This window comes from Saimiri boliviensis, chromosome 6, assembly GCF_048565385.1.
Source record: "Saimiri boliviensis isolate mSaiBol1 chromosome 6, mSaiBol1.pri, whole genome shotgun sequence".
Lineage (NCBI taxonomy): Eukaryota > Metazoa > Chordata > Mammalia > Primates > Cebidae > Saimiri > Saimiri boliviensis.
Window position 1 is genome coordinate 23,331,442 of NC_133454.1, and position 24,046 is coordinate 23,355,487.

General features: G+C 46.9%; 1 protein-coding gene and 1 pseudogene across 1 annotated transcript; one reads left to right on the plus strand and one right to left on the minus strand.

Moving 5' to 3' along the window:
* Positions 1–7,996: 7,996 nt before the first annotated feature.
* Positions 7,997–9,270, minus strand: LOC101050580 (F-box/WD repeat-containing protein 11 pseudogene; annotated as a pseudogene).
* A 7,682-nt stretch (positions 9,271–16,952) lies between these two features.
* Positions 16,953–23,820, plus strand: KCTD14 (potassium channel tetramerization domain containing 14). The gene is made up of 2 exons (XM_010345607.3): positions 16,953–17,606; positions 21,300–23,820. Exons 1-2 carry the CDS (start codon positions 17,556–17,558, stop codon positions 21,969–21,971), a joined length of 723 nt encoding a protein of 240 aa, XP_010343909.3. The 5' UTR covers positions 16,953–17,555; the 3' UTR covers positions 21,972–23,820.
* Positions 23,821–24,046: the final 226 nt, after the last annotated feature.

Genomic DNA, 24,046 nt, shown 5'->3' on the forward strand with positions numbered 1-24,046 from the left:
TAGGACCTCGGAGCTGGCCCTTGGGAGCTTGGAAAGCAGGTTGTCAGCCACAAGCAGCTCTGCAAAGACAGGGCAGGAACAGTATTTGTGGAGGTTACAGAATGGATGGAGCTGTGCCTAGAGCCTGAGGGCAAACAGGGAAGAGGATGTGTCCTGGCTGGGCTGGGAGAGCTGTGCCCAGTGAGGTCTGGGAGTGGCCTGTCTCAGGGGAGTGGTTGCTGCAGACACTATTTGCTCCTCAGTTTCTGTTTGTCCAGGAATGATTCACATGAGTTCTACTGATTGGCCCCTCTGCCTCTCACCCTGTAGTGGACACATAAGTAGGGGACAGAAGACACCATGGAATGAGCACAGCTGTGGCATCAGAGGGATCTGGTTTTGAACCCTGGCTCAGGGCTTTGTGACTTTGGGAAAGTTATATTCCTTCTTGGGCCTTGGTTTCCTCATTAGCAAGATTGGACAACAGCATATATTATTTCTTAAGACAAACGGTTTAAAATGCCTATTGGACAGCCACTTAATAAATTCTGTTCCTGGCCGGGCGTGGTGGCTCAAGCCTGTAATCCCAGCACTTTAGGAGGCCGAGGCGGGTGGATCATGAGGTCAAGAGATCGAGACCATCCTGGTCAACAAGGTGAAACTCCGTCTCTACTAAAAATACAAAAATTAGCTGGGCATGGTGGCACGTGCCTGTAATACCAGCTACTCAGGAGGCTGAGGCAGGAGAATTGTTTGAACCCGGGAGGCGGAGGTTGTGGGTGAGCCGAGTGCGCCATTGCACTCCAGCCTGGGTAACAAGAGCGAAACTCCGTCTCAAAAAAAAAAAAAAAAAAAAAAAAAAAAAAAAAATTCTGTTCCTTTCCTTTACCACATTTTCACTTAGCAGTGATTTATCCATGGCTTAGCATGTAGCAGTCACATGTGCTCAGCACCAGGATCACAGTGGTGAACAAAACCACAGATATGGAGACTGGCTGCCCTCATTGAGTTTGGGACGGACATTCAGTAAACAAAGGCATGTCCTGAAGGAAAAGTAGTGTCTTGCTGAAAAGAATCAGTGATGACAGCCTTCAAATAAGGTGGTCACGGAACGCCTCTTGGGAAAGGTAACATTTAGGCTGAGACCTAAAGTATAAGAATGAGCCAGGCATTTTGGAAAACAGGGCCCAGAGGAGGCTAAAGGATACAGGCTTTAGGGCCAGATGTATATGGATTTCGAATCCGGCCTCTACTTATTTGGCTGTGGGACTTCACGTGAGTGTCTTCACCTCTCTGGGACCTTGGTTTTATTTCTGTGAAATGTAGCTAAAAATACCTACTTTATAGAATTGTGAGGATGAAACTCAATTGTGCATGTAAAGTGCCCTGCATGGAGTCAGGCACATGCTCACAGGAGTGAGCACCTGTGAAAATCAGTCCACATCTTGTTCTAGTTTGAGATTAATTGTCAAGTGAACAGCACAGACACAATGCATGCACATGTGTGCACACACACACTCAAAAACACATATAGGTATACAGGCAGAACATAGATAGCTCTCTTCAAGCTGGATATTTCAGGAGAGTTTCATAACAGGACTCTCTTTTTTTTGAGACAGAGTCTCGCTCTGTCACACAGGCTGAAGTGCAGTGGCACAATCTTGGCTCAACGCAACCCCACCTGCTGGGTTCAAGCAATTCTCCTGCCTCAGCCTCCCAAGTAGCTGGGATTACAGGCACCCACCATCATGCCCAGCTAATTTCTGTATTTTAGTAGAGATGGGGTTTCACCCTGTTGGCCAGGCTGGTCTCAAACTCCTTACTTCAAGTACTCTGTCTGCCTCGGCCTCCCAAACTGCTGGGATTACAGGTGGTAGCTGCCGCGCCAGCCCATAAAGGGACTCTACAAAGGTAAGGCAGGGGGCCGGGTGCGGTGGCTCAAGCCTGTAATCCCAGCACTTTGGGAGGCCGAGGCGGGTGGATCACGAGGTCAAGAGATCGAGACCATCCTGGTCAACATAGTGAAACCCTGTCTCTACTAAAAATACAAAAAATTAGCTGGGCATGGTGGCGCGTGCCTGTAATCCCAGCTACTCAGGAGGCTGAGGCAGGAGAATTGCTTGAACCCGGGAGGCGGAGGTTGCGGTGAGCCGGAGATCGCGCCATTGCACTCCAGCCTGGGTAACAAGAGCGAAACTCCGTCTCAAAAAAAAAAAAAAAAAAAAGTAAAGCAGGGTTTGGGGAGGGGAACAAGTGATAGTACAGTCCCCTCAGGGTTAGTAACAGGGTGAGGAAGGGGGCAGTTAGCAGAACTTGAGACAACAGCTGTGTGGAGAGGGTCCCTGACAAAGGCTGGGGCCTTCAGAAGAGGAATGCAGCCAATGTACAGGGACTTGACAGGGAGAGGGTCTGGGAAGAAATATTCTGGCTTCTGCCTCCTCTTGCCTCTGATCTCCCACTAAGCTCCCATTGGCCAAACTCAGTTGGAAGCCAGGGGGCATAGGAGCCTGTGGATACACCCCATAAGGATCAGCCTCCCAGGGTGGAAAAGGCTGGAGTGGATCTGGAGAGACAAACAGAAGATACAGCATGGTCTCCACTCCCGCTGGCCTCTTCAGAATGCAAGTGACAGATATATCCAATGTAAAGTGGTTTAACTCAAAAAGGAAAACCCTCAGTCACCTAACTGGAAACTCCAGAGTTAGGGCCTTAGGCAGAGCTTCATCAGTGCTCAAATGACAGCCAGCAACCAGGTTCTCATGACCTCTTATTTCTATTTTCCTTTGTAGGTTAACTTGAATCTCAGGCTACATACATAGGGTGGTGAGACGGTGGCAGTAGGGAGTAAAGGAGAGAATGGCCCCCAGAGGAAAGCCATGGTTCTTAACAAAGGAGAGTGAGTAAAAGCAGGGTGGAAATGTTACATGTTTTTACCACAATTTACCTCGGGGTGCTCATGGCCCATAAACTCAGGTGACAGCGATTGAGACCACTGAGGCCGTGATGAGCAGGCTTCCCTGCTTGGCTGTAGTCTGTTTGGGGATGACTCAGACTGTCTCGAAAACAGGTGGGCTGTCCTTTCCCACCTCTGCACTGAAAGGGCCTGAAAAATTACTTAGTCCAGCAAAAAGATGAGATTTGTGTAAGACCATGTAGTTAATGTCAAGGCCAGGACTTGAACCCAGTTCACACAATCTGTCTTATAAACATGACTTAAAAAAAAAAAAAAGGAAAAGAAACACCCATATAGACTGTTTGGGTAAAAAACAGAGAGAGGAGAGAGAGCGAGATTAAGACAGTATAAAATAATATATAATATAAAGTAATTTTCCCCCAGGCACAGTGGCTCACACCTATAATTCCAACATTTTGGAAGGCCAAAGCTAGAGAACTGCTTGAGCCCAGGAGATCAGCCTGGCCAACATAGAAAGTCCCTGTCACTACAAAAAATTTTTGTGGTGGTCACCTGTAGTCCCAGCTACTCAGGAGGCTGAGGTTGGGGGATCTCTTGATCCCCACAGGAGATTGAAGCTGTGGTGAACTGTGATTGTGGCACCCTTGTACTCCAGCCTGGGTGACAGAGTAAAATCCTATCTCAAAAGAAAAAAGAGCTGGATGTGGCACCCACTGCACTCCAGCCTGGGTGACAGAGAAACACCCTGTTTCATGGAGAGATAGCATGGGGAGAAATGTCAGATATAGGTGATGGGGAGGAAGGCAGCAAATCACGCTGCCATGTGTGTACCTATGCAACAATCTTGCATGTTCTTCACATGTACCCCAAAGCCTAAAATGCAATAAAAAAAGAAAGAAATATACTGATATTAGTATCTATTAGTATGTATGGACAATTAACAGAAGAGCATATAAAGACTAATAAATATTTGCAAAAAAAAAGATTATGAAGTCTTTGAATTGATGTGTTTCATTAATTTTTAAAAGAGATTATAGAGTCTTACTATAAATAATCATACCTAAAAAAAAAAAAAGAACCTGTTTCAGAAACAAAAAAGTAATTTTTGTCCCATGGCATATCCCTAGTCCTCTTTCCAGAGGTAATGATGTAATGATGGCTAAGTCTCCTTTATACCCTTCCAGGAATTACCAATGCAATGCAGTGGTGTGCATATATATATATATATATATATATATATATATATATAAATTATTGTTGTCTTCATTATCTTTTTGGGTTTTTTTGAGATGGAGTCTTGCTCAGGCTGGAGTGCATTGGTATGATCTCTGCTCACCGCAACCTCCACCTCCTGGGTTCAAGCGATTCTACTGCCTCAGCCTCCCAAGTAGCTGGGATTACAGGCACGCGCCACCATGCCCAGCTAATTTTTTGTATTTTTAGTAGAGACGGGCTTTCACTATGTTGGCCAGGATGGTCTTGATCTCTTGACCTCATGATCCACCCGCCTTGGCCTCCCAAAGTGCTGGGATTACAGGCTTGAGCCACTGTGCCTGGCCAACTTTTTTTTTTTTTTTTTTGAGATGGAGTCTCTGTTGCCCAGGCTGGAGTGCAGTGGTGCGATCTCAGTTCACTGCAAACAACCTCTGCCTCCAGGTTCCAGCAATCCTTATGCCTCAGCCTCCAAAGTAGCTGTGATTACTGGTGTGTGCCACATTGCCTGGCTGATTTTTTTTTTTTTTTTTTTTTAAGAGACGGGCCTTGCTATGTTGCCCAGGCTGGAGTGCAGTGGCTATTCACAGGCGTGGTCCCACTACTGATCAGCACAGGAGTTTTGACCTGCTCCATTTCCAACCTGGGCCGGTTCACCCCTCCTTAGGCAACCTGGTGGTCCCCTGCTCCAGGGAAGTCACCATATTGATGCCAAACTTAGTGGGGACACCCAATTGGCATAACACACTACAGCCCAGAACTCCTGTACTCAAGAGATCCTCCAGCCTCAGCCTCCGGAGTAGCTGGGACTACAGGCACATACTACTGCACCTGGCTTGTTTTTGTTTTTGTTTTTGAGGTGAAGTCTTGCTCTGTTTTCCAGGCTGGAGTGCAGTGGCATGATCTCAGCTCACTGCAACTTCTGCCTCCCGGGTTCAAGTGTTTCTGCCTCAGTCTCCTGAGTAGCTGGGACTACAGGTGCCTGGCTAATTTTTGTATTTTTAGTACAGATGGGGTTTTACCATGTTGGCCAGGCTGGTCTCGAACTCCTGACCTAAAGTGATCTGCCCTCTTCGGCCTCCCAAAGTGTTGGGACTACAGGCGGGAGCCACAGCACCCCACCCCTGTCTTTCTTATCTTGGTGACCTTCCTATATTAGCCACAGAGATTTGCCTCATTTTTTATAATGGAAGAGTGTTCTACTATGTGGATATACTCTTACCTAACCAGTCCCCAAATGATGGAGACTGCTTCTGGTCTTTTGCTTTTGCAAACAACGGTGCTTCTGGTTGTTTGCAAAACAATTTAGGCTGCTTCTGGTCTTTTGCTTTTGCAAACAGCGGTGCAGCAAACATTCTTGTGCACATAGTGTCTTTGCTCTAGGGACATGTGTGCTCTAGGGACTAATCCTAAGACTGGAAATAGTACCTCATATCTTTCAAGGGCTTCTCCTGAAACCACTTATGATAGAAAGAATCAAGATTGATAGTGTTAGAAGGGATCTTAACCATAATCAAGCCTAACTGTTCCCTCCTCATTTTGCAGATGAGGAAACTGAGGTCCCAGGTCTGACAGCAGCCAAGTGGTAGATTTGAAGTAGACCATTGTTGGGCATCATGGGTTAGGCCGGTAATTCCAGCACTTTGGGAGGCCACAATGGGAGGATGATTTGAGCCCAGGTGTTTTGAGACCAGCCTGGGCAACATAGTGAGACCCCTAGCTCTACACAAAATTAAAAAATTGGCTGGGCATGGTGCCTTACCTGTTGGGGGTGGCATGGTTGAGCCTGGGAAGTTGAGGCTGCATTAAGCCGTCATTGCACCACTGTACTCCAGAATGGGTGACAAATTGAGATCCTGTCTCAAAAAAAAAATAGTAGACCACTTTAAGTTCTCCCAGAGAAGACATAGAGGAAAGATGGCAAGGCTGGGAGTAGGGCAGGTGCTGGCCTTGTGTCCTGGCCTGGAAGGGCAGGTTGTCAACATCCAGGAGTCAGACTGCCTGGATTTGAATCCTGGTTTAGCAAAACAGGCTTCCTAAGCTACAATTTCATCACCTGGAAAATGAGGGTGATTTTAATCTTCCTTTAGTCTTCCTCATAGGGTTGTTGTGAAGATTACATGAGATTATGCCTGTGAAACAAAGGTTACCGTATATTACCATTCCCCAGCCTCGGCATCTTGACTCCTGCTCCTTGCAAGAGGAATTCTTGGGGTTAAAAGGCCCATGAGCTGGTGAAGTAGGGGCATACCTGGTTTCCAGCCATGCTCTCTGTTTTTCCAGTCAAGACTGAAAGTGAGCAGGTTCTAACCTTATCCAGAAGCTCTGGCTGCCTGCTTCCTCCAGAAAGGAGCTTGCTGGGGCCTGGGACCTAATCAAGTGGAGCGCTTTTAAGGAAGCCCAGCCATACTTTCTCTCTGTACGTGCCTGTGCCTGGCACTAATGGTACAGGGCCTCCCAGAAACGGTAAGGTCATTACAAGTCCCCCCCCCCTTTTTTTTAAATAAAAACGAATTTTATAAATCACAATAGTCTTTGTATACATCTATTCATAGTAGTATGATCATGTGTAAACATATTTATTCAATCTACAAAGTTTAATGCGTATAGACTTTACTGGCCGTCGGCAGAACACAAGAGTTGTCAATACTCTTCCTAAGTCATCAGTTCCTAGGACACAGCCAAGTAAGACTTCTCATCTTCCAGACTTAACACCCTTAGTAAAATCAAAACATTCTGTCATCAGTGGTTATAATGACTCTCAGTGTTCCTGTAAACAGAGCAAAGGACTTTGCTTCTCAGCATATCTGTGTGTTTCATGGAAGCAGAATAGGTTTTGGGGATCTCTCAACAGATACTCTGATTCATCCTTGAAAGAACGATGGTACTGGGTGGACTGAAACGGGTGAAAGTGCAGACTGTTATCTAGAGATGTAAGTGGGCCGGGCGCGGTGGCTCAAGCCTGTAATCCCAGCACTTTGGGAGGCCGAGGCGGGTGGATCATGAGGTCGAGAGATCGAGACCAACCATGGTCAACATGGTGAAACCCCGTCTCTACTAAAAATACAAAAAATTAGCTGGGCATGGTGGTGCGTGCCTATAATCCCAGCTACTCAGGAGGCTGAGGCAGGAGAATTGCCTGAACCCAGGAGGCGGAGGTTGCGGTGAGCCGAGATCGCGCCATTGCACTCCAGCCTGGGTAACAAGAGCGAAACTCCGTCTCAAAAAAAAAAAAAGAATTGTTAGAGATGTAAGTGTATGTTCTGGAGGGAGAACGGGTCTCATTCTGGGCACTGGGAGGCACATTTAAGAAATCCCCAATCAAAATCGTGTCATCATGGGAGCTGCTGATGATTTGAAACTCATCAAACTGTAGCCGAAACACACGTCCAGAATGTTCCACCAATGTGCGCAAACACAACGTGCTTGCTGGGGCTCGAGGGTTAAGAGCAGCTTGCAAGTCCCAAACTTTAATTTTCCCATCATAGGCCCCACTGACAATCCTCTTGTTATCAAACCGGATGCATCGAACCAATTCTTCATGTCCCTCTAGGACTCTTTTTTTTTTTTTTTTTTTTTTTTTTTTTTTTTTTTTTTTGAGACGGAGTTTCGCTCTTGTTACCCAGGCTGGAGTGCAATGGCGCGATCTCGGCTCACCGCAACCTCCACCTCCTGGGTTCAGGCAATTCTCCTGCCTCAGCCTCCTGAGTAGCTGGGATTACAGGCACGCGCCACCATGCCCAGCTAATTTTTTTTTGTATTTTTAGTAGAGACGGGGTTTCACCATGTTGACCAGGTTGGTCTCGATCTCTTGACCTCGTGATCCACCCGCCTCGGCCTCCCAAAGTGCTGGGATTACAGGCTTGAGCCACCGCGCCCGGCCTCTCTAGGACTCTTAAACAGGCACCACATTCAATATCCCAGAGCCTAATGGTATGATCTGATGATCCACTAAAAACCAGCCGATCCCTGTACTGGAGACAGGCAATGCCTCACTTGTGCCCATTAAGAGTACAAACAAATTCACAGGTGCTTGTGCTCCAGACTTTGATAGTCCTGTCACCAGAGGCAGACACTATGTACTTGTCATCAAAGTCTACTACTACGTAGACAGCAGCTCGGTGGCTGACCAGGACATGCCGTAAAGTGATAACAGTTGCAGAAGCCATGTCCCACACAGCAATGGAGCGGTCCTTGGAACAGGTCACCATCAGTCCATTGTTGAAGCGTAAGTGCAATACAGCCTCACTGTGATGGATCAATGTGTTAAGAACTTCACCCGTGTTACATCCCACACTCTCACTGTAGAATCTGAAGAGCCAGTTACAATGACAGGCTCATCATACTGCAGGCAGAGGACAGAGCCTGTGTGTCCTGTTAACACTTTCAAACATTTCGGGCTGGTTTTAACCCAAATCTTAATAGAATTATCTCGTAGGCCGCTGATAATTTCTTCATCATCGTACTGTAAACAGTAGACACCTTTACTATTTTCAGAGCGGCACTGAATCCTTTGCAAGTTGTGTTGTCCATACTGCCAGTTAGATTCTATAGTGTCTATATCCTGGATAATCTTTGGGTATAATGACCTATAAAATGAATTTGGAGGGCCATCTGTGGGTCTGTTTTTAAACAGGTACTGATTCCTCCTTCTTCTTTCTGAAAGTCCTTTCCACAGGGGATCACTGCGTACCATTCCTTCAATCAGCTTCTTCCAAAGCATTCCTTCTGAGATCACTCGCTGCCATTCTTTACATACCAGCTCTGCTGCACACAGAGACCTGGCATTCAGGTACAAAAGAATGTTTTCTGCTATGTGATCTAAGCCTTGCTCTGGTAAAGCGGTAATAAATCCCCACTGCAACATGGGCTTCAGGTAAGAGTTAATATGTCCATGCTGATAATGACACATTCGTGAAATAAGATGTTCCACAAATTCCACTTGATCTGATTCAGACCACTGGTCAAAATATTTAATATACAAGTCTTTTTCTTTTTGAGTTTCCTTCTGATGGCCTCTTTCTGGAGACGATCATAGATGATGTTCCGTTACTTATCTGCCAAAGAGTATTTTTCTTTGGGGACTCATCTTCATTTTGATCTTCCATAACTGAAGTGTTGATGAGCTTGATGGGCTTGTCCTCAATCACCGAGTCAGGCTCCATGGTGGCCCCACCTCGCTCTCCCCGCAAAGCAGCGAACGGCCCGGGCGGAGGAGGCGACGGCAGAGGCAGCTGTCGTACCCACTCTAGCTGCCAGCCCGCCCGGGATGCCCACAACTCCCATTTTTGAACTGAAGAATATGAGTCTCCCAGAGTTCAGGGGACTTGCTTTTAAATAAAGAATTCTGGCCGGGCGTGGTGGCTCACGCCTGTAATCCAAGCACTTTGGAGGCCAAGGTGGGTGGATCACCTGAGGTTAGGAGTTCAAGACCAGCCTGACCAACATGGTGAAACCCCGTCTTTTAAAAAAATAAATAAATAAATAAATAAATAATAATAAATTTTTTAAAAAATAATTCCCTAGGTGGAGTGGGGGACTTCCGGGAGGGAAGGGAGAACACATTGGTTCACCATTATCTGTGATCCACCATTACCTACAGGCTCTTTAGCATACCTATCCATGTCTATAGTTTCTTTTTTTTTTTTTTTCCTGAGATAGAGTCTTGTTTTGTCATCCAGGCTGGAGTGCAGTGGCACAATCCTGGCTCACTGCAACCTCTGCCTCCCAAGTGTGATGTCAGGTGCCTGTAATCCCAGCTACTTGGAGGCTGAGGCAGGAGAATTGCTTGAACCCTGGAGGCGGAGGTTGCATTGAGCACTCCATACCACTGCACTCCACAGTGGAGATCATACCACTGCACTCCAGCCTGGGCAACAGAGCAAGACCCTGTCTCAAAATAAATAAATAAATAAATAAATAAAATAAATTTTAAAAATAAACAGGCCAGGCACGGTGGCTCACATCTGTAATCCCAGCACTTTGGGAGGCCAGGGCGGGTGGATCACAAGGTCAGAAGTTCAAGACCAGCCTGGCCAACATGGTGAAACCCTGTCTCTACTAAAGATACAAAAAAGTTAGCCAGGCATGGTGGTGGGTGCCTGTAATCCCAGCTACTCAGGAGGCTGAGGCAGGAAAATCAGCTGAACCCAGGAGGCAGAGGTTGCAGTGAGCTGAGATCACACCATTGCACTCCAGCCTGGGCAACAGGGTGAGACTCTGTCTCAAAAAAAAAAATAAATAAAAGTTAAAAATAAACAAATAAGTAAAAAGGGATTCCAGGCGTGGTGTCTTACACCTGTAATCTCAGTATTTTGGGAGGCTGAGGTGGAAGGATTGCTGGAGCCGGGGAATTTGAGAACAGCCTGGACAACATAGTGAGACACCATTTCTACCAAAAAGTAAAAAAAATTAGCTGGGCATTAGCTGTAATCCCAACTACTTGGGAGACTGAGGCAGAAGGATTACTTGAGTCTAAGATGTTGACTCTGCAGTGAGCTGTGTTAGTGACACTGCACTCCAGCCTAGAGCCTGGGTGACAGACTGAGATTCTGTCTCAAAAACAAAACAAAACAAAACAAAACAAAACATTACTTGCTATGAGTGTTATTCTGAAGAGTCAATGGGATAAAGCTCTCCAAAGTGCCTGGCACAGTCAGGTCAATCTGTTGTAGTTCTGGACCATTCTCCTTTTTTTTTTTTTTTTTTTTTTTTTTGAGGCGGAGTTTCGCTCTTGTTACCCAGGCTGGAGTGCAATGGCGCGATCTCGGCTCACGGCAACCTCCGCCTCCTGGGTTCAGGCAATTCTCCTGCCTCAGCCTCCCGAGTAGCTGGGATTACAGGCACGCGCCACCATGCCCAGCTAATTTTTGTATTTTTAGTAGAGACGGGGTTTCACCATGTTGACCAGGATGGTCTCGATCTCTTGACCTCGTGATCCACCCGCCTCGGCCTCCCACAGTGCTGAGATTACAGGCTTGAGCCACCGTGCCTGGCCAGTTCTGGACCATTCTCTACAGACTTGAATATTTCTCAAGCAGGTATGGAGCAGAGGGAGGGGAAGAGGGTCCTTGTGGGTTGGCAGGGGTCTCCCTCTCTGCAGGACTCACAAAGGGAGCCTTGTATGGGAGTAGGTGAGCAGGATGCCTCATGGCACAGCTGGGCCCCGGGCTGCCAAGCCTGGGCTGGGCTAGGCTGGGCACTCTGCCACAGGCAGCCTTCTGAGGGCCCTTTTATCTGAGACCCAGCTGCCATTTGGCTGGCTGGCCCGAAGCCCAGCTGCCTGGAAGGGAGGGGGCTGGCGGCTGTGTTGTCTTAGGAAGAACAGAGGGGAGTGAGTGAGGGGAGGGGAGAAGGAAGCAGTGCTTGCTCTTGGAGTCAGGCCAAAGGGAAACAAGATCCAGTGACAGACAATAGCAAGGGGCTGTTTGAATTCTTTTGTTGCCATAGCATCAAGCAAGACAGGATCACAGAGATCATCTCAAAATATACACAACACCCTGCCATATTATAGGAGGAGAACCAAGGCCCGGAGAGGGGCAGGGACTTGTCTAAGGCGGTACTGCAAACTGGTGGCAGAGCTGAAACTAGAGCCCTGTTCTCTTGTCTCCTGGCCTGACCAACTCTGAAAGAGGCGCTTCATCTCTGGAAGGCTCAGGGTCCTCATATAGAAAATGGCAGTGCTAATGCCTATTTTCAACTGCCAGGGTCAAATGTGCTAATGTCGCTGGAAAACTGAGTCTTTTTCCTACTTTGCATTGGTGGCAAAGAAAGAATACCCAATTGAAAAAAAAAAAAAAAAGCAAGCAGAGATTATATTCTTGGCCAGGAATGGAGACAGAGAGAGCTCTTGCTCTAAAGACATTTTCTCACTGAACTGTGGGAAGCTGGGGGAATTTTAAGAGGTAGAGGTGGGGCAAAGAAGTATGTAAACATATGTAAGGAAGAACTCCAGATGCACAGGTGCAAATCATAAACATGCCTCATCATACATATGTTCAGAAAATAGTGATGATTTTCTTCTATGGATGGAGATTTCAGCATAATACTGATATGCTAATGATCTACAGGTAATAAGCGGCCACCGGTTCTGATTAGCACAGGGCTTATCTTCCTCGGGTAATTACTGCAGGGTCCTGAAGATCCAGGGGCCTCCTGGGCCATCTGAAGTGTTTTTGTTTGTTTGTTTGTTTTTGTTTTTGTTTTTTTGAGAGGGAGTTTCGCTCGTTACCCAGGCTGGAGTGCAATGGCGCGATCTTGGCTCACCGCAACCTCCGTCTCCTGGGTTCAGGCAATTCTCCTGCCTCAGCCTCCTGAGTAGCTGGGATTACAGGCACAAGCCACCATGCCCAGCTAATTTTTTTGTATTTTTAGTAGAGATAGGGTTTCACCATGTTGACCAGGATGGTCTTGATCTTGACCTCGTGATCCACCCCCTCGGCCTCCCAAAGTGCTGGGATTACAGGCTTGAGCCACCGCGCCCAGCCTTTTTTTTTTTTTTTTTTTTTTTAATGTGAGACAGAGTCTTGCTCTGTTGCCCAGGCCAGAGTCTAGTGGTGTCATCTCGGCTCACTGCAGCCTTAAACTTCTGGGCTCAAGAGATCCTCCTGCCTCAGCCTCCCAAGTAGCTGGGACCGCAGGCATGAGCCACTATACTCAGCTAATTTTTGTATTTTTTGTAGACATGGAGTGTCACCATATTGCCCAGGCTGGTCACGAACTCCTAGAATCAAGAGATCCTCCTGCCTCGGCCTCCCAAAATGCTGGGATCACAGATTTGAACCACCATGCCCAGCTCTTGAGGTCAAGCAGCCCACCTATAGATAGAGAGGCTAGAAAAGCCTGGGTGCAGTGACTCAGGCCTGTAATCCCAGCACTTTGGGAGGCTTTTAATTCAAGTGACTTTAATCTTTGAGAAATAAAAACAGGTTTTTTTTCCTCCTCTCACCCCTCATAAAAACAGTTTTAAAATGGTAAAAAAAACAAATGGCTTCAAAATGTAAATATGTGATCTAAATTATGCAGGTCAGGTACTAGGTTTGCTAAATGTTTTAAGGCTATAACCCCCTTCTTTGGCTTTTGAGAACTACTTGACTTGCCTGCTTTACAGTTCGGTAAGGCCTGGGGACAAACGGAATTAACCACACCCCTAATTTTTGGATGCTACAGAGGGCCCCTGGAGCATCCAAAAGAGAGGTAACCAGGATTATTTAACATGTTTAGTTACATAGAATTATCAAAATAAAAATAATCCTGTCAGGTGATAGGGGTTTAACCTTCTTCAGGCTATATTTTAGTGAATACTATTAATACGTGTTCCAAAATTATATGGGATTTCTGAAACTCTAATGTCTGAGTATGTGCTATCAATCATAATTAAGGTTATCATGTTAAGTGGTTTTTTTTTTTTTTTTTGAGATGGAGTTTCGCTCTTGTTGCCCAGGCTGGAGTGCAATGGTAAGATCTTGGCTCACCTCAACCTCCGTCTCCTGGGTTCAAGCGATTCTCCTGCCTCAGCCTCCCAAGTAGCTGGGATTATAGGCATGCACCACCACGCCTGGCTAATTTTTGTATTTTTAGTAGAGATGGGATTTCACCATGTTGGTCAGGCTGGTCTAGAACACCTGACCCAAGTGATCTACTCACCTCAGCCCCACAAAGTGCTGGGATTACAGGCATGAGCCACTGCACCCAACGTTGTTTTTATACATGTATTTTAATAACCCAATTTGTCTCTTCTCACCTCCCAGGCTCAAGCAATGCTCTTACCTTAGCCTCCTGAGTAGCTGGGACTACACACATGCGACACCATACCTAGCTAATTTTTGTATTTTATGTACAGATGGGATTTTGCCATGTTTCTCAGGCTGGTCTCAAACTCCTGGGCTCAAGTGATCTGCCTACCTCAGTCTTTCAAAGTGCTGCGATCACAGGCATGAACCACTATGCCTTGCTCCACATTACAATTCAGTTGTCATATCTCCTTAGAATGTTCTTGGCTGTGACAATCTCTGATTTTTCCTGTTTTGGGTGACTTTGATAGTTTTGAGGAGTACTGGCCAGTGATACCATAAGATGTCCCTCTATTGAAATTTCTCTGCTGTTTTTCTCATGATTGAACTGAGATTATGAGTTTTGGGGAGGAAGATCGTTTTCCTCACACCACATCAAGGATATATACTGGGTACTATAAAGACAAAATAAAGCCGGGCGCGGTGGCTCAAGCCTGTAATCCCAGCACTTTGGGAGGCCGAGGCGGGTGGATCACAAGGTCGAGAGATCGAGACCAACCTGGTCAACATGGTGAAACCCCGTCTCTACTAAAAATACAAAAAAAATTAGCTGGGCATGGTGGCATGTGCCTGTAATCCCAGCTACTCAGGAGGCTGAGGCAGGAGAATTACCTGAACCCAGGAGGCGGAGGTTGCGGTGAGCCGAGATCGCGCCATTGCACTCCAGCCTGGGTAACAAGAGTGAAACTCTGTCTCAAAAAAAAAAAAAAAAAAAAAAAAAAAAAAGACAAAATAAAATTTTCAGCCCCCCAACCATCTGACTGGACCCCTCGTCCCAGCCAAGGGCATTCCAAAGTTATCCTGAAAAACTAGCTTAGGCCATGACTGGAAGGGGGTCAGACATGCCTCATTATGACCTTCCCCTTTTCGGAATTCAGGCACAGCTGACCAGTATTACCATAAAAACAGAGACCTTAGGACTGACAGAATAGTCCCTTTAAGTCTGATAACAAAAATTTGCAATCTATTCTCTCTGTAGCCTGCTCCCTGGAGGTTTCATCTCCATAATAAAACCTTGGTCTACACAACCCCTTATAGTAACCCAGAGTGCCTTTCTATTGATCTCAGATCTTTAGATAATAACCCGTTGATGATCAGAAAATCCTTGCTTTTTTATTTTTATTTTAAAAATATAGATGGAGTCTTGCTGTACTGCCCACGTCGGTCCCCAACTCCTGGGCTCAAGCTATCTGCCTACCTCAGCCTCCCAAAGTACTGGGATTACGGAAATGAGTTATCATGACTGGCCCACCAATCAGAAAATCTTTGAATCTGTCTATGACCTGGAAACCCCTCAACCCCTTCTAGCTGTTCAGTCTTTCTGGACCTAACCAATGTATATTGTACATGTATTAATTGGTGTCTTCATTTTTATTATATTTTAATTTATTATTATTATTATTTAGACTCCGTTGTCCAGGCTGGAGTGCAGTGGCATAATCCCAGCTCACTGCAACCTCTGCCTCCAAAGTTCAAGCAATTCTCCTGCCTCAGCTTCCCAAGTAGCTGGGACTACAGGCATGCATCACCATGCCCAGCTAATTTTTTGTATTTTTAGTAGACTTGGGGTTTCACCATGTTGGCCAGGCTAGCCTTGAATTCCTGTCCTCATATGATTGGCCTGCCTCAGCCTCCCAAAGTGCTGAGATTACAGGTGTGTGCCATCGCACCCAGCCCTATTCCATTAGTCTGTCCCTCTAGAGAAGTCTGACTAATGCAGTCATTTCTGATAAATGCTAATGTTAGACAGAAATAAAACAACATCAGCCAATCACAAGCAGCCAACTGACATGATTAAGTAACTAGGGACTTTTTAGCAAAGTAAACCAAAAAAGGCAATTTTGTAACTGTAACCAATAAAATATCTTTTTTTTTTTTTTTTTTTTTTTGAGATGGAGTTTTACTTTGTTGCCCAGGCTGCAGTACAGTGGCACAATCTTGGCTCACTGCAACCTCCACTTCCTGGGTTCTACAGATTCTCCTGCCTTAGCATCCCGAGTAGCTGGGATTACAGGCACAATCACTCCTGGCTAATTTTTGTATTTTTAGTAGAGACAGGGTTTCACCATTTTGTTCAGGCTGGTCTTGAACGTCTGACCTCAAGTGATCCTCCCGCCTGGGCCTCCCAAAGTGCTGGGATTACAGGCATGAGCCACCTCGCCCGGCCCCAATAAAATATCTTGCTTCCACATTTTTTTCCATAAATATTTGCCTCTGATGCATTGTCATGGGAACACTAAACCTCTTTCCATCTGGTGTTCCCCAATTCAAGAATTGCCTGTTACTCAAGTACACTCTTTTTTTTTTTTTTTTCTTCAAAAGATGGGGTTTCACCATGATGGCCAGGCTGGTCTTAAACTCCTAACCTCAGGTGATCCACCCATCTCAGCCTCTCAAAGTGCTAGGATTACAGGCATGAGCCACTGCGCATGGCTCTTAAGGACACTCTTAAAAAAATTTTTTTTGAGCCTCAGATTTTACATTTTGCCACCACCCTACTTCCTAGAGCCCCACTCTTCTAATCTGTAACATGGGTGTTGCTGATCTTTCATTCCTGAGACTGCAGGGAGTAGAAAGTCTCTGGTTGTCAATGTCAGTTAACGTCATTTCCCTCCACCTCCCCCATTTGAGTACTGGGGACTCTGAGGCCCAGAGATGGATATTAACTAGTGTCAACTTTAGTAACAGGATTCAGGCAATATGTTTAACGATTTAATTTATTTAAGCACAAAATTTGAGAATGGCCAGTAGTGGGGGACACAGGCTCCAATAAGCTGGGTTCAGTGCTAGTGCAGTGGCTCGATCTCAGCTCACTGCAACCTCCGCATCCCAGGTTCAAGTGACTCTCCTCCCTCAGCCTCCTGAAGGTGCCCACCACCACACCTGGCTAATTTTTGTATTTTTAGTAGGGATGGGGTTTCACCATATCGGCCAGGCTGGTCTCGAACTCCTGACCTTGTGATCTGCCCACCTTGGCCTCCTAAAGTTCTGGGATTACAGGCATGAGCTACCCTGCCAGGCCAGTGCTCTTGAGTAGAGTGGTTTGAGAGTCATTTATCTAACCAAGGTCTGGGGAAGCTTAACAGAATTTCAACATTTTCCATATTAGATAAGTGTATAGTTACAGCAATTTGATTGGTTATAAGCAGTATTTCTGTTTGGGAAAGGTATGTTTAATATTCCACATTAAGATGTCAAAAAAAAAAAAAAAGATGTAATAGTCAAAGGGTCTTTTATCTCAGTCATGGGGTCTTTTATCTCGGGAGTCATGTGATCGGAGCGGAAAAAGAAAATAAGAAAGAGGCAAGACGCCTGGCTCAGGCCTGTAATCCCACCTCTTTGGAAGGCTGAGGTGGGAGGAAAGAAAAGGAAGAAAATCAATCTATATCAAAAGGTCAAGTCATTGAGGGGTCTGCTCCATTTCTCGGTCTCCAGAGTCAGCCTTCCTCGCGGCCTAACAACTTTGAGAAGCCCCAAATAGACAAACTGTTCATTTCCTTTCGCACTTGCCCCGGTCTTACCGCAAACCACGCCTGGCCAAGCCCTGTTCCGCCTAGAGCCTCGGTGACTTTATCTAGGGGCGGGAGCCAGGAGCACTTCCGCTGGCCCAAGTGATCTGCACGTGGCAGGGCTGCGCAGTGGAGCGGCCAGAGGGCAGGATGACGAGCCAGACCCCTCTGCCCCAGTCTCCCCGGCCCGGGCGGCCGACGGTAAGTGCGAGGCCAGCAGCGTCCCCGCGCCTCTACCCTCGGCCTCTTCCCTCTCTTCCAGTTTCTCCCGCCGGTCCCTCCCAGCAGCCCGAGCCCCCTGCTTCTGGCCACTGTCTCCCTTCACCTCCGGCTGGGCCCTCCCTTCTCTCTTTGCTGCTCCTCCTGCTCTGATCGCTCTCCTTTCGCGCCTCGTGCCCGTTCCTGGTTTGGCTCTGTCTAACCTCTTCTCTTTGCCCTTTTGCTTTCTCCCTCTACACTGGGTCTTTATTTCCTTTCCAGGTGTGTCTCCTCTGTCTCCCCGCAGCTTTTCCTACTCCACGACTCCTCCTCTGCCCCTCCCTCTCCCTTGGGCCTCTCCCAGTGGGAGAAACCCATCCAACCAGCTTGGCCAGAGGATCTTTCCCTCACCTGCAGCCCCACTGTCTCCAGCCTACCCCTGCCCTCTGGCTGGGTCCTGAATCCCCCTTTTGCCTGCCTGCTCCCCAGGCTTGGGTGAGGGGAGTGGGGAAGGAGGATGGGAGAAAAGGCTGGAAGGCTGGGTGCACTCTGAGAGCAGAACATTCAGATTCTCTCCTGGACTGAGAGCCATCCTGAAGACCTGGAGGAAGGGAAAGCAGATCCAGCAACAGGGCAGTGTGGCTCTCTCTAATAGGGCCACGATCACATCGTTGTTGTTGGCTATTGACAAAGCCACATGCCTAGTGCCAGGACCGCCCTAGGTGCTCAATAAGTGCCTAAATGAATTACTGGGGAAGTGTAGCGCACTGTGCATGATGCCAGGTAGGGCAAGATTGGGTTTGAACAGAATATTAGGTGCTCCTGTAAATCAGAGGATAGTCCCCTCCCTTGGGAGCCTCACAGCCTTTTTGTTTGTTTGTTAAAATCTTGCCATGTTGGTGAGAACCAGGCTGATCTCGAACAGAACGCCTGGTGGAGACTCCAGGCTGGTCTCAAACTCATAGGCTCAGGCAATCTCCCTGCCTCGGCCTCCCAAAATGCTGGGATTACAGGCGTGAAACACAGCACTTGGCCAGGAACCTCACAGTCAATGAATAAACAGGGAATTACAAGGGAAGACCGGCCAGGCCAGTGGAAATACAGTAGTGTAGGACCTTCTGGGATCATAATGCGACAACCTATCCAGAAGGACTCCCAGAGGAATTCATTTGAAGGATGAGTGGGGTCAGTGAAAGGAGTGTGGTTGGCAAGTAAGTGAGTTTCTGGAGGTGAGGGGGCCTGGCCTGCTCTGGATTGGAGGGGTAGGGAGCAGCAGGTGGTTCTGGTAGCTAATTGCGAAGGGTGAAGTAGCAGCCCAGTCGCAAAGGACCTCCAAACCTTGTTATGGAGTCTGGAGTTTATCTGGAAGGGAATGAAAAGTTACTCAAGTGTTTAAGGGATGGAGTGACAGGATCAGATATGTGCTTCAGAAAAGGTATTCTCAGCCAGGCGTGGTAGCCCATGCCTGTAGTCCCAGCACTTTGGGAGGTAGAAGTGGGTGGATCACCTAGCTCAGGAGTTCGAGACAAGCCTGGCCAACATGGCGAAAGCCTGTCTCTATAAAAAATACAGAAATTAGCTGGATGTGGTGTTGCACACCTGTAGTCCCAGCTACTCTGGAGGCTGAGGCAGGAGAATGCTTGAGCCTGGGAGGTGGAGGTCGTAGTGAGCGAAGATTACACCACTGCACTTCCCAGAGAAGGAAAGCGAAGGGCCCTGGGCACATACGTGGGCAACAGAGTGAGACCCTGTCTTTTTTTTTTTTTTTTTTTTTTTTTTTTGAGACGGAGTTTCGCTCTCGTTACCCAGGCTGGAGTGCAATGGCGCGATCTCGGCTCACCGCAACCTCTGCCTCCGGGGCTCAGGCAATTCTCCTGCCTCAGCCTCCTGAGTAGCTGGGATTACAGGCACGCACCACCATGCCCAGCTAGTTTTTTGTATTTTTAGTAGAGACGGGGTTTCACCATGTTGACCAGGATGGTCTCCATCTCTCGACCTCGTGATCCACCCGCCTCGGCCTCCCAAAGTGCTGGGATTACAGGCTGAGCCACCGCGCCCGTCCGAGACCCTGTCTTAAAACAGCAACAACAACAAAGAAAAACCAAAACCAAAACCAAAAAACAAAAAGAAGCTCAGGAACAGGGCTAAGATCTTGTTTGAAAAAGACATGGTGCTGAAGATGTCAGCGCAGGAAGCTGCTTCTTTTTTTTTTTTTTTTTTTTTTCTTTGAGGCAGGGTTTCCCTGTGTCCCCTATGCTGGAGTGCAGTGGCACTTTGGAGGCCAAGGCAGGCGGATCACCTGAGGTTAGGAGTTCAAGACCAGCCTGACCAACATGGTGAAACCCTGTCTTAAAAAAAATAATAAATAAATAAATAAATAAATAAATATAATTGAAGCTGGGCTCAGTGGCTCACACCTGTAATCCCAGCCCTTTGGGAGGCTGAGGTGGGCAGATCACCTGAGGTCAGGAGTTCAAGACCAGCCTGACCAATATAGTGAAACCCCATCTTAAAAATAAAAAAATAAAAAATAAATAAAAAAAAAAGAGATAGGGTCTTGCTATGTTGCCCAGGCTGGTCTCCAACTCCTGGCCACAAGTGATCCTCCCACCTTGGCCTCCCAAAGTGTTGTGATTACAGGCGTGAGCCACTGTACCTGGCCAATATCCCCACTTTATAGATAAGGAAATTGAGGCCTTGAGAGGCAAAAAGTCTTGCCAAAGGCCACAGACTTTGGAAGTATTATTGCTGAGACTTCCTTCCATGGCAGCCTCTTCCCATAACATTCTTTTGTTATTATTATTGTTGTTATTGTTGGTTTTTTGAGATGGAGTCTCACTCTGTCGCCCAGGCTGGAGTGCAGTGGTGTGATCCTGCCTCACTGCAGCCTCTGCCTCCCAGATTCAGGCGATTCTTCTGCCTCAGCCTCCTGAGTAGCTGGGATTACAGTGTGCCATCACACTCAGCTAATTTTTGTATTTTAGTGGAGACGGGGTTTCACCAAGTTGGCCAAGCGCTTCTCAAACTCCTTACCTCAGATGATCTGCCTGCCTCAACTCAGCCTCCCAAAGTGCTGGGATTACAGGTGTGAGCCACTGTGCCTGCCCTCCACCCATAACATTCTATGACCTAAAATTAAGAGGCTTGAATGGGTATTCTTTTTTCAAATAGAGTTCTTTTTTTCTTCTTCTTAAAATGCCCACCCTTGGCCAGGTGCAGTGGCTCACACCTGTAATCCCAGCACTTTGGGAGGCTGAAGTGAGTGGATCACTTGAGGTCAGGAGTTGGAGACCAGTCTAGCAAACATGGCAAAACCTCGCTTCTATTAAAAATACAAAAATTAATTGTGCATGATGGTGCGTGCCTGTAGTCCCAGCTACTTGGGAGGCTGAGGCAGGAGATTTGCTTGAACTGAGGCAAAATTGCAGTGAGCCAAGATTGCACCACTACGCTCCAGCCTGGGTGACAGAGCGAGACTCCATCCAAAAAAAAAAAAAAAAGCCCAAAAGCCCACTCACAGGAGCAACAGAGCAACACAGCATAAATATAACGGTCTTCAGTAAGGTGGACCTCTCACTAGCTGAAGCCAATCATTATGGTTCCCCTATGGTTTTTATCCCGTTATTCTTTGGATAAAAATGAGTCATGAGCTCAGGGGAGATGGTATGTGGTTTACTCTGCCTTTTGTGCCCCTAGACGTCTACCGTTGTGGAGCTGAATGTGGGGGGCGAGTTCTACACCACCACCCTGGGCACCTTGAGAAAGTTCCCGGGCTCAAAATTGGCAGAGATGTTCTCTAGCTCAGCCAAGGCCTGCACGGACGCGGAGGGCCGCTTCTTCATTGACCGTCCCGGCACCTATTTCAGACCCATCCTGGACTACCTGCGCATCGGGCAAGTGCCCACGCAGCACATCCCTGAAGTGTACCGTGAGGCTCAGTTCTACGAAATCAGGCCTTTGGTCAAGCTGCTGGAGGACATGCCGGAGATTTTTGGTGAGCAGGTATCTCGGAAGCAGTTTTTGTTGCAAGTGCCAGGCTACAGCGAGAGCCTGGAACTCATGGTGCGCCTGGCGCGCGCAGAGGCCATAACAGCGCGGAAGTCCAGTGTGCTTGTGTGCCTGATGGAAACTGAGGAACAGGATGCATGTTATTCAGAGGTCCTGCATTTTCTGCAGGATAAGGAGAAGTCCGTTGTCAAGTTTGGGCCCTGGAAGGCGGCCCTAGACAGCAGCGACCTCCTGTACTGCCTGGCAATGGACATCAAGGCCCAGGGGTACAACGTGGTCTACGACCTCTTCCTGGTATACCCTGCCAAAACCACCAGAATCTATTTGAACATTTATTCATTCACCTTCACCTGGTGGTGATCCTCAGGAGCAGAGACTGTCAAGAGTTCTGGCACGGCTTATGAAATTAAAAGTTGCCATCAAAGCCATTTTCCTTTACTTTCACAAACATCAGGCAATTTCCAAGGTTGGTTTACAGTGTTGCCTCTAAATATTAATTTTCCATTTAAGGACTTTCCACTCCATTGCAACTGATGCCACTATATTTGCCTAGCAACTTGCAGCTGCTCCCTCTTTAAAGCCTCCTGTACCTCCCAGACCCTTCTCTTGAAGTTCAATAACAAGGCCAAGTAAGAATGTGTCAACAATGCTTTGGCAAGAGATGACAACAGAAACATACAAGGGATGACAACAGAAACAAGCAAGATACCGTGCATCTAGATGTTCTGACCTAAAGATGTAGTCTGCGTATCCCCAGCTTGTGGTCCAGTCCATCTAGCTCTGGCATGTGCTTTCATGTAGTAGTATGTGCATTCCTGATCTCCTTTGCCAGATGCTGTGGGTACTAAAACCTCACAGCTGTCCTCTTCTCTAGAATGGAGGTTTTCAAAGTGCAGCATCAGCATTACCTGTGAACTTGCTGGAAATACAAATTCTCAGACCTGTTGAATCAGAATCTCTGGGGGTTGGTGTAGTATTCTGGTTTACCAAACCCTTCAAGTGATTTTGATGTACTCTAATTTTGAGACCATCTCTAGAAAAGAATTGCTACCTCTCATATGGAGGTACGAAAAGAGTGACCTCTTACATCAAGGAACTTCCTTTTCCAGAGCTTCTCATGGAATCAAGCTGAAGTCAGTCTTCTGAGAGCACATTCTTACTTAGTTTTTTTTCTCTGCTCTACACTGCTTCCCTCACTCCCCTTCTCCTAAGGGCACTCCATCAATAAACCACTTACATGAGAGTCTCAGTTCTGATTCTGCTTCTCAGCCTAATGCAGAACTTGTCCTCTAAAGAAGGATACACGTAGACGTTCATCCTTCTCCAAGTTCAGGTCTGATATAGATGGGCCCCTTCCCTGCATAGTAGCTTGATCAGCAATTGTGGGTTGTCAGGGACTTTCTTGGGACACAGGGTTTCTTTCTTGGGACCAAAGGGTTTCTTGGGATACAGGACTTCCAGTATAAAAACTTGGAAGTCTCGATCGGGCACGGTGACTCACATCTGTAATCCCAGCACTTTGGGAGGCCGAGGTGGGTGGATCATGAGATCAAGAGATCTAGACCATCCTGGCCAACATGGTGAATCCCCGTCTCCAGCCTGAGAGATCAGTAGAAATTGATCCAGAAATTATGATAATAGATGATAAACAAAACCAGAGGTGGTAGAAATAGTAGGTAAAAACTTAAAGCAATGGTTATAATCGTATTGTTTGAGTTAAAGAAGCTAGTGGAAAAATTGAGCATATGAAGCAGGTACATGGAGATATTTTTAAAAGACCTGGCTGGGCATGTTGGTTCATCCCAGTAATCCCAGAGCTTTGGGATACCTAGGTGGGCAGATCACTTCAGCTCATTTGAGCTCAAACTCACTATTATTATGTTGCCTGGGCAACATAATAAGACCCTGTCTCTACAAAAAAATGTAAATTAGTCAGGCATGGTGGTACAGGCCTGTAGTGCCAGCTACTCAGGGGACTGAGGTGGAAGGATGACTTCAGCCCAGGAAGTTGAGGCTGCAGTGAACTGCGATCACACCACTGTACCCCAGCCTAGGCAACAAAATGAGACAGCTTCTCAGGAGGCTGAAGCAGGAGAATCACTTGAATCCAGGAGGCGGAGGTTGTGGTGAGCTGAGATTGTGCCACTGCACTCCAGCCTGGACAAAAAGAGCAAAACTCCATCTCAAAAAAAAAAAAGAAAAGAAAGAATTCCAAATTCAGATTTGACTTCCTACCTGCAATATTTCTGCCAGCCCCATTATCTATGAATGCCTCATTAATTATGGTAGTATTTCACACATTGCTTCTGATTAAAGAGCTTATTTTATGCTGAGAAAATTGTAGTTAAGAAACTTCTTAGCCGGGCGCGGTGGCTCAAGCCTGTAATCCCAGCACTTTGGGAGGCTGAGGCGGGTGGATCACGAGGTCAAGAGAT